The following is a 15,896-nucleotide window of genomic DNA, read 5'->3' on the forward strand; positions in this document are numbered from 1 at the left end:
TATATAGAAAAAATGCTTATAACATGAGTATAAAAATTTACAATAACTTGCCTGTTCAAATAAAATCACTCGAAGGCCATCAATTTAATAAAACTCTAAGGAAATGGCTTCTTGATCACTGCTTTTACACCATTAATGATTATATTGCTCATAAAGAGTAAAAAAAATGACTTTATTAATATTAAGTACATAATGTTCAATTTACTGTTATAGCCTTGAAATTAAATTAAAATTAAATAATGTATGCTTGCAAACTGTATGTACCTTATAGTTATTAATTGTATTGTAATTTCATTATTAACAATGTATAAAAAATTTGCATGCTGTTTATCAACAGCTGGAGAAGGTGAAACGATTGTATGTAATGTACATTTAACCTAAGATACTTTTTGTACCCTTTTTCTGCAAATAAATTATCTCTATCTCTCTATCTCTCTATCTCATAATCCATACTAAATTTACGGTGGGGAACAAATAAAATGTGAGACTGTGACAAGGACAAACAATAATAGCTCTTTCGCTGCTACTCCTACTGAAATATACATAAGACTATCCTGTTCGGTCACTTCTCCCCACCCTCATGCCAGATTCAGTTTTAATACTAGATTCATGTTGCAGACACTTTTGGCGTTATCTGCTTCATATCCTGAAAGCCGGTTATTTTTGACAAATATGTCCAACACTTTATCGAGCCTCTCTCGTCGGAATTCTGCATTGACTGCGATTGCGGGATCGAAACAAGATATTCCCTTAGTCAAAGCATACGAAATAATTTTAGTGGCGCGATCAACAACGCTAACGTTCTCGAGCCAACGTACGTACTGCAATAAAATTTAATGGGAATGTACTCGAGCCTGAAAACCTTGTATAGTCTTCACGTCGCGCGGGGCTATAGCAGAATAGGTAGTATAGAGAACGTAAAAACGCTAACCTTCCATCCCGAGGCTTTCAGTGATTTTTTAAACGCATTGTTGAGATTATGAAGTCCACAACTCCCCATGTTGAGCAGAATTGGGTCACCTGCTTCGCCCTTACTTTTGAGTTTGGGCTTTAGGTCTTGCAAAAAAATATTATCCATCGAAACCTGCAATATTTTTTTTGTGTCATTGCCATCAGTCGTGGCAAGAAAAGCCTCCAACAAATCAGCAGCAGTTGCGTGCCCCAGAAAAGCTGAGCCGTAATATCTACTTCGGACTTGGTTTTTCTCATTGTCCCAATAACGGAAAAAGATGTCCATCTGCCCTTTCTGAGCAACTTTATTAAGGGATTCGTCAAAGCCTATGGTAACGACATCACAATCAGAACATACTTCTTTTAATTGTCGAAAAAAATATGGCGTCCGTATACAACAGTGTAGGCTATTTTTGTTCTTTGCAAGCGCATTTTTTTGCGATATCAGAGTCCGGAATCATCAGAGGAAAGAGATCCACGGCTTGTCCACCGCTCCTTTGTTAGCTATGACTTAGTACTTGATACAAACACCAAATGATTTCAGCCTTCGTAACTTCGTCCTTAATCAGCATTGTCATTATAACACGTTTTTCTTTAATATTAGTGTGATGTGATAGAGTGATCGCATTTACCTACTATAGTAGATATTTATAATGTTTGGAGATGGTAAAATTAATAATTTGTTTTTTTATTATGTACTTATATTATGTACAATCGACGTTAAAGATATTTATGTTTACACTTTTGCACCTTCCTCCTTTGAAACAAGGCGAAAAATGTAAAGATATCTTTGACGTCGACTGTACATACAGAGACAATTTTTATTCCCTGACCTCCATTAAATTTCCCTGACAATTCCCTGACTTTTCCATGACTAGCGAAATTCCCTGACTTTTCCCGGTTTTCCCGGTTTTCCAGAAAGTGGCCACCCTGTCGATAGCAACTCATGGTAATGGTACTGGAGAGGATGGGGGAGGATCGTGCTGTGAGAAGAGCGTATGTGGGGCACCCGGGCGGAAAACGTCCGTCGGGGCGTCCCAGATACCGCTGGAGTGACGAAGCCCAAAAAGACCTGTCCGCCCTCGGAATACCCAACTGGCGTGAAGTGGCGCAGAATAGGGCAGAGTGGCGCTCTCTTGTGTCAGAGGCCAAGATCCTCTTTGGGTCACTGAGCCAGTGATGTATGTGTGTATCCAAAATGCTTGTACAACTCTTAATAAGCGTGTTGGTTTCCTGTTGTTTTCTGTTAATTGGCATTATAGGGCAAAATATATTGGTAAGTAATGTTAAAAATACGTATAGGAGAATCTGTGGAAAATAAGGTTCGGAATCTGAAAGTTTACCAGAGGGCTATGGAAAGCACGCTCAGCGTTGACGCTGACCGCCATCCATATTGTTTTAACCACCGTTTGACGATCAGCGTCAGTCGAGCGTGCTAGCACAGAGCGTGATGCGATCCGTGGCCCTTGTTAGAGCGTATATTTCGATGATTATTGTTTCATGGTGATTGTAGGGGCCGGGCACATGGTCAATCCTGAACATAGAAGAGTGCGCAAGGGATGCAGAGATGCCGTGGCGAGTGCGCGTGAGACGACACAAGCTCAACCGCACGCACGACGCTTACAACGCCAACGTGTCCGTGTTGGAAGATCTTGATGACTCTTACGGAGTTCGTATCAAATTTTCTTTTATTACTTTTAAATTTACTCTGGTTAGTTTTCTTTCGTCTCATTTTGCAATCTACCTACTTCATGCGACGCTAAACGTCACACTAGTTTCAAATCTAGTCGTAATATATGCGCAGGAATTTCGCGGCTTCATGAAATGAATTCCTGATTACGAACTGTTAAGGAATATAATACTTAGCAATCAATCCATGTACTTGTATCTACATAGTAGAAATAAAACATGGTTGAACTTTTTATATGTACTTGTATTTTATAGAAAAACAAATTAAATGCGACTTGTACAACACGCTATGGCCGTGATGCGTCCAACAGAACGTTGATGGAAAAAAGTGTAGCCAGTAACATTATGGCCATACACAAAATTTAAATAAAATTTTTGTTCTTGAACATAGTTGCCTAGAATATGCCCAAAAATTTTAAGCTTAAAAATTGCATAACATATGCTTTAAAAATAACTTAATTAACTATCATTAATGGGTTAATGACATAGTTTTCTATAAGAGCGCAGAAATATTTTTCCAGAGCCAGCCATCATTCTGCCACTCTTACTCTACCATCAGGTCCTGGTATGACCTTTACAATTCTGGGCATAGGCCATTCTAAAGGAGCAGTATTTCTGTCCTAACAATTCTTGTCGTCTCTATACCTAACAGTGTTCAGCGTGTGAATGATCACTAGTAAGCTACTGTGGCCTTGTATCGTTCTCAATCCGTTCACTGGCTTGTGAGCTTTAGACTTTAGAGACAAGTTTGTTTTTCACGAAAGTGTTAGTTGTTTTGTATATTTTGAGTGACCTTCAAACTTTTGAAACTCTTTAGGGGCGCCTAGAAGTATGCAAGATGGTATACGGTGGGTGCAAACATTTCTCTACTCGGAAGACTGATTGCTTGGCCGATACAGTGAAACAATACGGCGAAGAGAGCGCGAGGAGAGCGCTTGCGTTCGTTGGTATTGACCCGCCGACATTCCCTATTCCGAAAGTAAGTTGTATCACGAAAATAAAATAAGTAAAAAACAATTTTTAAATTCAACGGTTTCATTGAAAATAAAGATAATAACGATGTAGGTAATGTACTAAAAGCTAAAAAATCTTTCGCCAAGTTATTATTATTGTATTAAAAAAAGGTAAGTATGTTAATATTGTTAAGCTTTTTAAACAACCTGGCACTGACTAAAATAACCGACTTGGTTTCACGTTACATCTCAAAACTTGTTTTGTAGTAGAACTGCGTTGCTTAACTTGCATCTTTTTACATAAAGTTGAGATGGGTTTTTAAAAAGCTTACGCGAAAAGTCGGTTTCTTCTCTCCTAATTTGTCGAATAGTTCGAATTACTTCATTATCCAGATTCGTAGGTTCTGAATTTGAATCGTATTTGGCGAGATATAATGAGCAATTGACTCATTAGTACCACATGGTTGGATATCCATATTAGCTTTCCACATTTTAAGCAGTCTGACAGAAAAAATATATACTTAATAATATAATTGACACATACAATATTAAATAATACTTTAAAATTAAGCAGCCAAATTATATTCAGTGATGACCCTGTATTAAAAAATAAATTGCTAAAATAAATAAGCAAAATTATTAATATTAAATACATACCTTTTTTTGAAATAATTATTATTATAATAAGCAACTGCCTCTGTGATCATGAACTTAGCTATAATTAAGATTTTCATTTTACTAGCTATTATACTTCCAAATGATTAAGTTGTGTTAATTATGACACTATATACTTACATATTGCACTGTAATTTCATTCAAAATTATACTTAAATAAGCAAGTGTCATGTTTAGAAAGACTTCTATGCAGACAAGTCACAGAGCGATCCTGGGTGATTCTTAAATAGTGTCCACAAAGTTTTTTTAAATAAAACTAATATTTTTCACAGAAGTACATACAAAAGCAATTATTGATGCATATGGTGAAGCTTAAAACCCTCAGGCAAGGTAAATAAAATTAGTACATAAACACGGTTGTGACGAAGTGGCCCTCAGTCGTGACATTTCGGCATTTTGGCGGCCAACTCGACTATTTTGATTTATATAGTAATTTTAACATAGCCTAAGTCACTCCTATGACTACGACAAACCTAATGACAAGGCGCTGGCTTGTGGCGAGCGTGCGTTCCAGTTCCAACTTCCCTCCTTTCCAAATTTCGCCTGACAACGTGCTTGTAAGCCGGACGCGGCTAGCTAAATAATTTTCAGTGATTAAAAAGCTCGAGGAGCCAAGAACATTATCAAATGCCTTGGTAAGGTTCCGATACAATAGGTAAATACTTTGGCTGATATCTTCTTCTTCATTGCTTATTGGGCGCTTTATTCCCGGTTCGGTAGTCGTTGTCGGGTGGACATGTAAACAGTGAATATCGTACACACTAGAATTCATTGCAGCACCACAGCAGAAGTAATTGGACATTCTTTTTTTCTTTCTGTATGCACTCGACGAACTCCGTAGGCGCTTCTCCAGGCCGCGGGAACCTGTGAAATCTGATTCGTCAAACTATAAAGGCTGTAGAGCGTGACAAAGAATTCGATACACATACATACATACAATCATACATACAAGCGAAAAATATTTTTTGCTTTGGCAGTCGGGTAATAATAGCAAATGATCTGTAGCTAATAAAAAACCATTTCTGAAGAGTGAATGTGCCTCTAAATGAATCAAACGAATTAAGAATGTCACGACCACGTGTCTATATGTCACAAACGTGGACTCAAAAGTCCGTGGCGGTGACAGATTTTTGAGGCCACGGTTGTGTTAATTTGGAACATGTTCGATATTACATAAACATTTCCTTTGAGTTTGCAAATGTTAAATAATTAGCTTAATCTGCAATGTATGATGTATATCTTATGTTACAAACAATAACGTGAAACTGCTACTTTCTTTTAAAACTAAACATGACGGGACCGCATTAAGGTTGACCGTTTTTTCAAATGAACACAAATAATTTTCGACAAAACTTCTCCCTTCACCCATTTGCAAACCTGACAACAACACAGTGTTGCTGTTCTAAAAAGACTTTAATAAGGCTGCCAGTAGTAAAGATAATGTTCTACCGAGTACCGCATGTTTATATTACCACATGCGGCGGTGACATGAATACTGATCACAAAATGTATGTTGTTAAAAATTATATAAAGTCGTTATATATCCATACAATTTTTAAACAGTGTTGTAGAACAGGGATTAGTGTTTTATATTTGACATAAATTATTGCAAAAACACTTCATAAAAAAAATATATCACAAAATCCGGGGAAGTCACACTACACGGTCCGTGACATTTCGCACTTGTATTTTTTTTAAACATGTTTTTAATACTCGCAATACATTTAGGTTGACCAAAAACTAGAGGTAAATTGCTAAGTATATTGATATAGAGTTTACTTATTTTCTTAAAAATATATGCTATTCTTACATGTAACACAAAAAATGCATAAGAATAAGAATTACCTCCTAGTTATGGGAATCATATTTGCTCACCACTTTCCACTCTTGCACTGACTTACCCGGCCCTCGTCGTACCTCTGCGCTCCGAGAGGCCCGTCGTACTCCCGGTTCGCGAACCTTTGGTTCTGAGCTTTCCACTCTTGCACTGACTTATCCGGCCCTTGTCGTACCTCTGCGCTCCGAGAGGCCCGTCGTACTCCCGGTTCGCGAACCTTTGGTTCTGAGCTTTCCACTCTTGCACTGACTTATCCGGCCCTTGTCGTACCTCTGCGCTCCGAGAGGCCCGTCGTACTCCCGGTTCGCGAACCTTTGGTTCTGAGCTTTCCACTCTTGCACTGACTTATCCGGCCCTTGTCGTACCTCTGCGCTCCGAGAGGCCCGTCGTACTCCCGGTTCGCGAACCTTTGGTTCTGAGCTTTCCACTCTTGCACTGACTTATCCGGCCCTTGTCGTACCTCTGCGCTCCGAGAGGCCCGTCGTACTCTCGGTTCGCGAACCTTTGGTTCTGAGCTTTCCACTCTTGCACTGACTTATCCGGCCCTTGTCGTACCTCTGCGCCCCGAGAGGCTCGTCGTACTCCCGGTTCGCGAACCTTTGGTTCTGAGCTTTCCACTCTTGCACTGACTTATCCGGCCCTTGTCGTACCTCTGCGCTCCGAGAGGCCCGTCGTACTCCCGGTTCGCGAACCTTTGGTTCTGAGCTTTCCACTCTTGCACTGACTTATCCGGCCCTTGTCGTACCTCTGCGCCCCGAGAGGCCCGTCGTACTCCCGGTTCGCGAACCTTTGGTTCTGAGCTTTCCACTCTTGCACTGACTTATCCGGCCCTTGTCGTACCTCTGCGCTCCGAGAGGCTCGTCGTACTCCCGGTTCGCGAACCTTTGGTTCTGAGCTTTCCACTCTTGCACTGACTTATCCGGCCCTTGTCGTACCTCTGCGCTCCGAGAGGCCCGTCGTACTCTCGGTTCGCGAACCTTTGGTTCTGAGCTTTCCACTCTTGCACTGACTTATCCGGCCCTTGTCGTACCTCTGCGCCCCGAGAGGCTCGTCGTACTCCCGGTTCGCGAACCTTTGGTTCTGAGCTTTCCACTCTTGCACTGACTTATCCGGCCCTTGTCGTACCTCTGCGCCCCGAGAGGCCCGTCGTACTCCCGGTTCGCGAACCTTTGGTTCTGAGCCATATATTCTATTAGCATGCGTATTTGTACTGCATTTTAATGACTGAAAAAAACAGTCAGATAAATTAAGTTAACGATCAAACGAACTGCACGATACTATATTTTTTCTGCAAATAAATTATTGTTGTTTTGTGCAACTTACATTTTTGTAGTTTTGGGTGGCATCCTTTTATAAAAACTGATTTTTTTTTAAACTCTAGGCATAGACAAGCGTAGTCACTAACGATTGATTGTCGATAACTTTATACAATCTTCTTCTTCCTCGCGTTGTCTCGGCATTTTGCCACGGCTCATGGGAGCCTGGGGTCCGCTTGGCAACTAATCCCAAGATTTGGCGTAGGCACTAGTTTTTACGAAAGCGACTGCCATCTGACCTTCCAACCCAAAGGGCCTTATTGGGGTTAGTCCGGTTTCCTCACGATGTTTTCCTTCACTGAAAAGCGACTGGTAAATATCAAATGATATTTCGTACATAAGTTCCGAAAAACTCATTGGTACGAGCCGGGGTTTGAACCCGCGACCTCCGGATTGAAAGTCTCACGCTCTTACCGGTAGGCCACCAGCGCTTTTTTAGCAGCGATAACTTTATACAATATCGACGTGATTTTCTTATCGTAGCCCGATACCATGCTAAGCAAAACGACAAATTTTACGATAACGTTAGAAGACAACAGTTGATTTCACGCGCAATATGATAAAACCGTGCTGAGCCCGCAGGACTGTAATTATAATTAATCACCCAACAATCCTCGGTTTTTCTATTTAGAACGCAAATGCATCATTGTAGATGAATTCGTTAAATGTAGGATCAATAATATTTGTTCCTGCATTCCCTTTTTACCGGGGATGGAGAATCGCAGTGCTAAATTTCCAACGTAGTCTGGTGGTCTTGGTTGGGCAAAACGCTCAATTTTCCCCAGCGTTCGACATGGCGTGTTTCAGACTCACATCCCAATAAGTATCAGCACAATTTCGTCATTCACGATTTTTGCATTGCATTGCATGTAGATTTTTTGCATTTACATAAAAGAGAAACATTATCGGCGAACATGACGCAGTTAGGTACTGTTTTATGTCGAGGCTTTTAGGCAGGTCATTTATATACCTACTTACGCTAGAAATTGGAGACCACCACAAACGTTACCCTGATAGATTGAACAGGTTGCATTTCGCATTTTTGATGTAAAGGTTTTATCTCTTCGGATTCCTTATCACATTTCTATTCCATATCAAAATATTTATGTAGTACATTTTTTGGCAGGATTTCTTGTTAAGCAGACGCTGGCGCAGCAGTTGGCACGTGATGAAGATCTTGTGATTAAATAAAACTGATGTCCTCTGTATATTGTTTTATTTATATGATCGACAATAAAAAATTGATGTAAAACTTGTAAAAAAATATGTAAAAATGTAAAAATATAAATAAAATAGGGACGACACAAAAATTGGGCAGCTAGAGGGCGGAAGCCATATTTGCAAGAGATTGGATACAGATTCGATACAGTAAATGTCATCTTCAACTTGTCGCTGGTGGAGAATAGACAACAAAACTATATTTTTAACACTCCTCCTTATTCTCTACCTTCGACAAGAGTACACATATATCACAATTTAAACATTTCTATATTATGAATTTACCATACATGTCTCCTATCATTTACATACAATAACAAGAAATAAGATAGATAGCTAGCCCTGTAAGATCACTCGTTATACATTTTTAATACTCAATTCAGATATACAATTTTTATGCTTTACAGTACTCAAGGGTTTTGTTAGCACATCTGCTACCATCTTCTCTGTTGGTAGGTATTTTACATTAATTAAACCTTGTTGAATTAGATCTTTTGCGAAATGGTAGCGCAAGTCTATGTGTTTTGTTCTTTTGTGTGAATATTCCTTTACAAGTAACAATTTCTGTGCACTTTGGTTATCGTTGTATACTGTTGCATCTATAGGTTTGTCAACAATTTCAGTCATGAAATTTCGAACAAAGCATATATCTTTGCATTCATCACCGATTGCCAAGTATTCCGATTCTGTACTTGATAAAGCAATGCAACGCTGCTTCCTGGCTTCCCAATTAACAACGTTGCCACCAATTTTAACAACAAAACCAGTGTATGACTTGCGATCATATAAATCGTTGGCCCAGTCTGCATCTGTGTAGGCACATATATTTAAATTATCCCCTTTACAAAAATAAAGTCCATAATTTACTGTACCTGCAAGATATCTTAATATACGCTTAGCAGCACGCCAATGATCCATACCAAAGCAAGTGTTATATTGACCAAGCTGACTACAAGCATATGATATGTCAGGACGGGTACAGACTGATAAGTACATCAATGAACCTAGTAATTGCCTATACTTATATATATTTTCATCTAAACATTTGTCCGACTTATCAAGCTTAGAATTAATAGCCATGGGTGTAGATACCGGCTTACACTCTGTCATATTAAACTTAGTCAATAAACGTTTAATATAGTCTGATTCAAGGCCTATTGACTTCCTTGAAACGATGTGACCCTTCAAAATTGTGCATGTGTTGTCCGTTCCCAGACGAGATTGCCAGTAATTAACATCAAAATATTTTACTACAGCAACATTGCTAGAACTGGCTTTGTCTATAGATGCGATTTCTAGGAACAAATCAAATTATTTTGATTTGTATTTTATGAAGTAGTCATATGTAAATTATTATTTATTTTTTGATATATGTATATTATTATCTATTATATTTCAGTTTTTCTTTGTCTATGTTCATAAAATCTACGAAGGGTAGACGTGCCTCTACCCTCCTTGATAAAATAAAAAAAAATCTTTGTCAATTGGCCTCTTTGATAGGCCTTGATTTGGGTCTGGCCGGTAAGAACATAGACAAGATAAAAGTCTGTAATGTCAATGCTGTCATTTAAGTCATTTAATGCAAAAATATAAATTTTCATATAAAACGATTTATTCACTTGAAATATATTTATTTACCTATTAATTTTGAAAATAAAATCTATTCATATGTACGAGCAACATATCTAAATGCGTCTTCGCACAGACTTAGTTAAATTTAAACCGTTGTCTCTCTTGCTTCCTTGCTGTATGTATCCGGCAATGGCGACTTTATCAACAATTCTTATCCGGATTATGGAAAGCCCTAATGTGTGTGTGGAAACCGTTGTAGTAAATCAGAAACAGCGATAATTTCAAGGTAAGATATATATTAATCTTTAAATAAAAATGAGCGTGCTAATCATAGAGTTATATATTTGACAGAGGGAATGTCACTTAAGACAAACTGTGACACTGCAATGGCGGACGGTTTGAAAGTGTGCGTGTAGACGAGTGATACCATGTTACACAAATTCTCCCCTAATGGTGAAACAATTATTTTCAATATCGTCCTTTTTTTTCAAATATTAAAATAGGACAGTTTTACGTTAGACAATAAAAAAGTGTGTACCTAACTGATTTTATAGGTCTTGAAAATGCGCATTGTTGCACAATTACTTTGTGCAAATATTATTTTCAATACCTAATGATATTTAACTTGTAACATATCTGGTTAAAACAAAAAATAAATATAAGATAAATGTACAAGTGCTCGACATGTTAATGCCCAATAGATGACACCTTGCTGTCACCTCTATTGACAATGACTTCAGTTTCAAGATGACATGTACTGGACTGGGACCGCGTCGAGCACCATGAGTATGTTTACCTTACATAACAAATAAACGTTAACTATCAAACATTATTCATGTAAATGTCTTTAATCTCCTTATTATCGGGAAATTACCATACCGACCTAGTTTGAAATGCAAAATCAATAATTTAGCTATTTACCTAAATATCCTAAATGATCTCTTATATACATAATGATTTAATAAGAAGGGCATCAATTACCCTACTTTCGGGAAATTACCCTATTCAACTTACTGGTCACACTCTTGTTTCGCATTTATTAACAATGAAATATGGAGATTTTATGTACTATACCGTGAGAATTGATAAAATTAGCTATGAAAAGTTATTCCGTCAATTTTTTTCTTTCGATCGGTACAATTCTTGCAGGATTTAACTACGCATGCCGGCATATTTTACATTTTTCTTGGACAAATTTACTTCACTGACGTTTCGATCCGTCTGACGGCAAATTGGTGGATGAGGGCATTGAGATAACTGTCAATGTGTGTGTGTCACGCGTAAATACTAGAAAATTGGTGGATGATGGAATCACAGTTTTTGTCTTAGCAAAACTACGTCCGTAGTATTCTAGGTCCATGGTGCTAATTACCAAATTCAAATATAATAATTTAATCTTACTATCCCCGTAAGTCCCGCGGACGCGTCCGAAATTATAATCAAAATTCAACATAGATGTAAAACCCCACAGTGTTTAAGCTGGTAACCCTAGGAATTAGCGACGTTAGTAATTAGGAAGATAGATTATATTGTTTAATTTTTTGACTATTTTGTTTTAGAAAGTGAATCAGCAGATGGCTTGAGCGTGAGATAATAATATAATCCTGGGCCGTCATATGATTTCTTGGAAAAAGCTCAGAAGGGCACGTATCTGCCGCATATCCAAACTAGTTTCCCGGTGACCAAGAACGCTGCGCGGAGCTGTGAAGCAGAAAATGTCCGATAACCGGATAGATGTAATAACAACTTGTAACCATTTGCCATATCAGTGTATGTATTCATATGTATTATGAAAATATTTATATCTTAATAATACGTAACTTTTTGTTACCTTTTATATTTCACGAATTTCTGTATATAGTACCTAATCATTATCTTTTAACGTATTTTTTTACTTATTTGTGAAATGCTAATTTAAGAGCCCAACAACGTGCACACTGCTAAATAATCGTGATTATTTAAATTTAACGACATGTATTTAAAAAAGGGGCCGCTACGGACTGTATTGTGTATTTAGGTACCTTTTGAATACATCAAACTAGATTTTATGTTGCTGGATTCGTCGATCTATGAGCTCAAAACAAAAACGGCCGTTTTAACTTTGGACGGGTAGATTGACGAATCCAATAACATAAAAACTAGTTTATTGTATTCAGCAGTGGCGCTAGTGTGCACGTTGATGGGCTCTTAAAAACCTGACCCCAACAAAAAATAAAAAAATACAAAAAGAAATTCCCTCTCTGGGATTCGAACCCAGGACCATTAGCTTCCTGAACTGGATTACTGCCAATACCCGCTAGGCTAAACGGGTTGTCAATTCTAATTACAATGGTATCCCACCAGAGCGCTAGTAGTATAAACGAACTTTTGAAAGGGACATTTTTTTGTATGGAGTTATCGTTCTTCTCCTAGTGAGTATTATATTCTTTGGTCTGATTGATCTAAAATTAAAGAACCCTTTTGTCTAGTGACATTTATGCCCAAACCGTTTTTAAGTTGACCTAAATGTCTAATTTCAAAATGTTTTTCCAAAAGCTCCAATACACTATTTATACAGTTATTATGGAAAACATTAAAATCATCTACGTATAAAGCAAGTATGACATATTCACTTTGAGTTCTTTTTACATAAATACAGGGCTCACATTTGCTCTGTTTATATCCATTAGAACACAATACATTATGAATTTTTGCATTCCATACACGACTAGCTTGTTTTAGCCCATAAATACTTTTCTTTAATTTACATACTTTATCATTATTATTCGTACAATTAAAACCTTGCGGCTGTTCCATAAAAATAGTTTGCTCTAGTTCGCCATTTAAAAAAGCTGTTGTAACGTCAATATGATTACATTGTAAATCTTGTTCTGTAGCTAGAGAGAAAAGAATTCTTAATGTTGAGTGCCTAACTACAGGCGAAAAGGTATCTGTGTAATCTATTCCCTGCTTCTGTGTAAAACCACGGGCAACTAGTCTCGCTTTATATTTATTAAATTTACCCGCAGCATCATACTTTCGTTTGAAAACCCATTTACATTTTATGACGTTAGCTTTCTTAGGCCGATCAACTAATTCCCACACACCGTTTTTGAGAAGTGCTTCATACTCACAGTTTATTGCTTTGCTCCATTCTTCTTTGTCGGGCGAGGACATAGCCTCTTCGTAGGAAACAGGATCGTCTGGCGAACTGGCCTCTGCTAGCATACCTGATAAGTCGTAGTCATTCATTTTCTGTGGTAATTTGCCTCTGGTACTACGTACGGGGCGTTGAGGGCAAGACGCGTCATCATCTGATGATGCAGTCGACCCTCCTCCTCGACATCCAACTTCCGGCTCGGGCAGAGAAGTGTGTTCCTCACCGTTGTCGGAAGCACTGTCTTCGCCAGTACAGTACTGATCAGTCAGTGGTGACCACGCTGGTGGTGTTATATCCTGATCTCATTTTTCGACTTCATGAGGTAGCCAAAGGTCTTCCTCGTACAGTCATCGGTGAATGTTAACAAGTAGCGGGCTCCGCCCCATGTGCTGACTTGCATTGGCCCAGCAACGTCGGAATGGATCAATTCTAGTGGAGAAGCAGCACATCTTGAGCTTGCCACGGGATAAGATGCCTCATGCATCTTCCCCGCCAGACAAGAGACGCAACTGCGCAGGCAATTGTCTTTTTCCGATAGATTCACTGCGGATGTGTTGGCCGTTGGCTATAGAAATATTGCAGATATTTTCTTTAATGTCCATAGCTAGGCCTCCATCATTCACCATGTGCTGAGACGCTCCACTGTCAATTATGAAGTCTGATGCTGTAGTTGTAATGGCGGAGAATGCGGCAGCAAGCATTGTATGACCTTCCGTCTCTAAGTTGCTCTGTTCCCGCTTCCTCTTAAAGCAGCGCTTCACCACATGACCCGGCTTTTTACAGTATGTGCAGGTTACATTCTTCTTCTTCTTATTATTGGTCGCGGTGTATGCAGATGACGCCGTCTCAGAGTTTCTTCGGTGTTCCTCTTGAAAGAGTCTCATGCGGACTACATCCGAGCTTAAAGTATTAGTGAGACACGCCGTCTCAAGGCTGGATACCAATACATCGTATTCCTGAGGCAGGCCAGACAGCAGGATCTCTGCCACCTCTTCGTCATCCACCTTTTTATCTATATCTTCCAACTGTTGTACCAAAAGCATGACATTGTTGATGTAGTCCGACTTTGACGCGAATTGGCAGTATTCCACTCGATGCAGTTTTCGCAGTAAGAGAACTCGACGATATAATCCTTTGTTTTCGTAACATTCCGCAAGCTTGTCCCAAGCTTGCTTCGCTGTAGTGCAATTACGCACGTGTTGATAAAGATTCGACTGCAGCGACAAGCAAATGCGCGCCAGCGCCCTTGCGTCGCGATCCGCATCGGTGTCAGTACCTTCCACGCATTTCCATAAACCTTCTAATGTTAACACCATTTTTACAGCAAATTTCCATGGGATGTAGTTATCTATTCCAGACAGTCGGTCAATAGAGGTTATGTGACCGCTGCCCAAATTTGATGCCAATCTTGATACATTTTCCACAGACATCATTGAAATATTTAAATATGACTTTCAGTCTATATCGGTTCACTAAGAATCTTCAAAAATCTGGGTTTCTAACCTGTTAAGCAGACGCTGGCGCAGCAGTTGGCACGTGATGAAGATCTTGTGATTAAATAAAACTGATGTCCTCTGTATATTGTTTTATTTATATGATCGACAATAAAAAATTGATGTAAAACTTGTAAAAAAATATGTAAAAATGTAAAAATATAAATAAAATAGGGACGACACAAAAATTGGGCAGCTAGAGGGCGGAAGCCATATTTGCAAGAGATTGGATACAGATTCGATACAGTAAATGTCATCTTCAACTTGTCGCTGGTGGAGAATAGACAACAAAACTATATATTTAACATTTCTATTATTTCTTCTTTCAATGGTTTTAAGCTTAGAAATATTTACAGGGATACTACCAAGCGAAGAACTACTTGGCGAACATGAGCAATGTTTTCAAAGAATGCGTGTATGGTGAATTTAAGGCGAACTGTTATGCCAAGCGCGCACCACGATTTTAATTTTTGCGACACGATTTTAAAATCGCGCTGTATTTTATCGCAGAAAATTCACTGCGCGCACTGCGATGAAAAGTCGCCGATTTGTTCATTCTCGACATGGATTACGTACCAGTCGCCTGTCTTGCCTTATTGATCCTTCGGAGAAATAGGAAGAATAAAAAAAGAAATTATCAATATTGGACTCATCCTTTTACCGCTGAAAGATGTATCAAAGGTTTTTTTTATCTAAAATACAATGAACTTCGCCTATATCCCAAAAAATTCTTTGGCTATTATAGAATGAGGATTCAAACATTTGACAAATTACTGAAAATCATTGGACCTCATATTGAATATAAAAATACAAGATATCGGAATGCAATTTCAACTGAAGAAAGGTTGTCAGTCACCCTGAGGTAAGTAAAACAAAATCTCATAATATGTAGTTATTTATTTGTAATGTAATAATGTAAGTATTTATTTATTAAACCGAAGCCAATGTGACATCGTAATAATCCTCAGAATCCTGTGAACTCACGGATTCAGGAGAATTCAATTCATTCACAAAACGTTCTAAATAGTCATGGCAATTGTCCTGAATTTTTTT

The 15,896-nt window shown here is 38.5% G+C and overlaps 1 protein-coding gene across 1 annotated transcript; it reads left to right on the forward strand.

Moving 5' to 3' along the window:
• Positions 1-1,921: 1,921 nt before the first annotated feature.
• LOC134795231 (uncharacterized) lies at positions 1,922-15,310 on the forward strand. The gene is made up of 4 exons (XM_063767062.1): positions 1,922-2,227; positions 2,465-2,620; positions 3,458-3,619; positions 15,200-15,310. The coding sequence occupies exons 1-4, from the start codon at positions 2,135-2,137 to the stop codon at positions 15,308-15,310; spliced, it is 522 nt and encodes a 173-aa protein (XP_063623132.1). The 5' UTR covers positions 1,922-2,134.
• Positions 15,311-15,896: the final 586 nt, after the last annotated feature.

This window comes from Cydia splendana, chromosome 11 (assembly GCF_910591565.1).
Source record: "Cydia splendana chromosome 11, ilCydSple1.2, whole genome shotgun sequence".
Lineage (NCBI taxonomy): Eukaryota > Metazoa > Arthropoda > Insecta > Lepidoptera > Tortricidae > Cydia > Cydia splendana.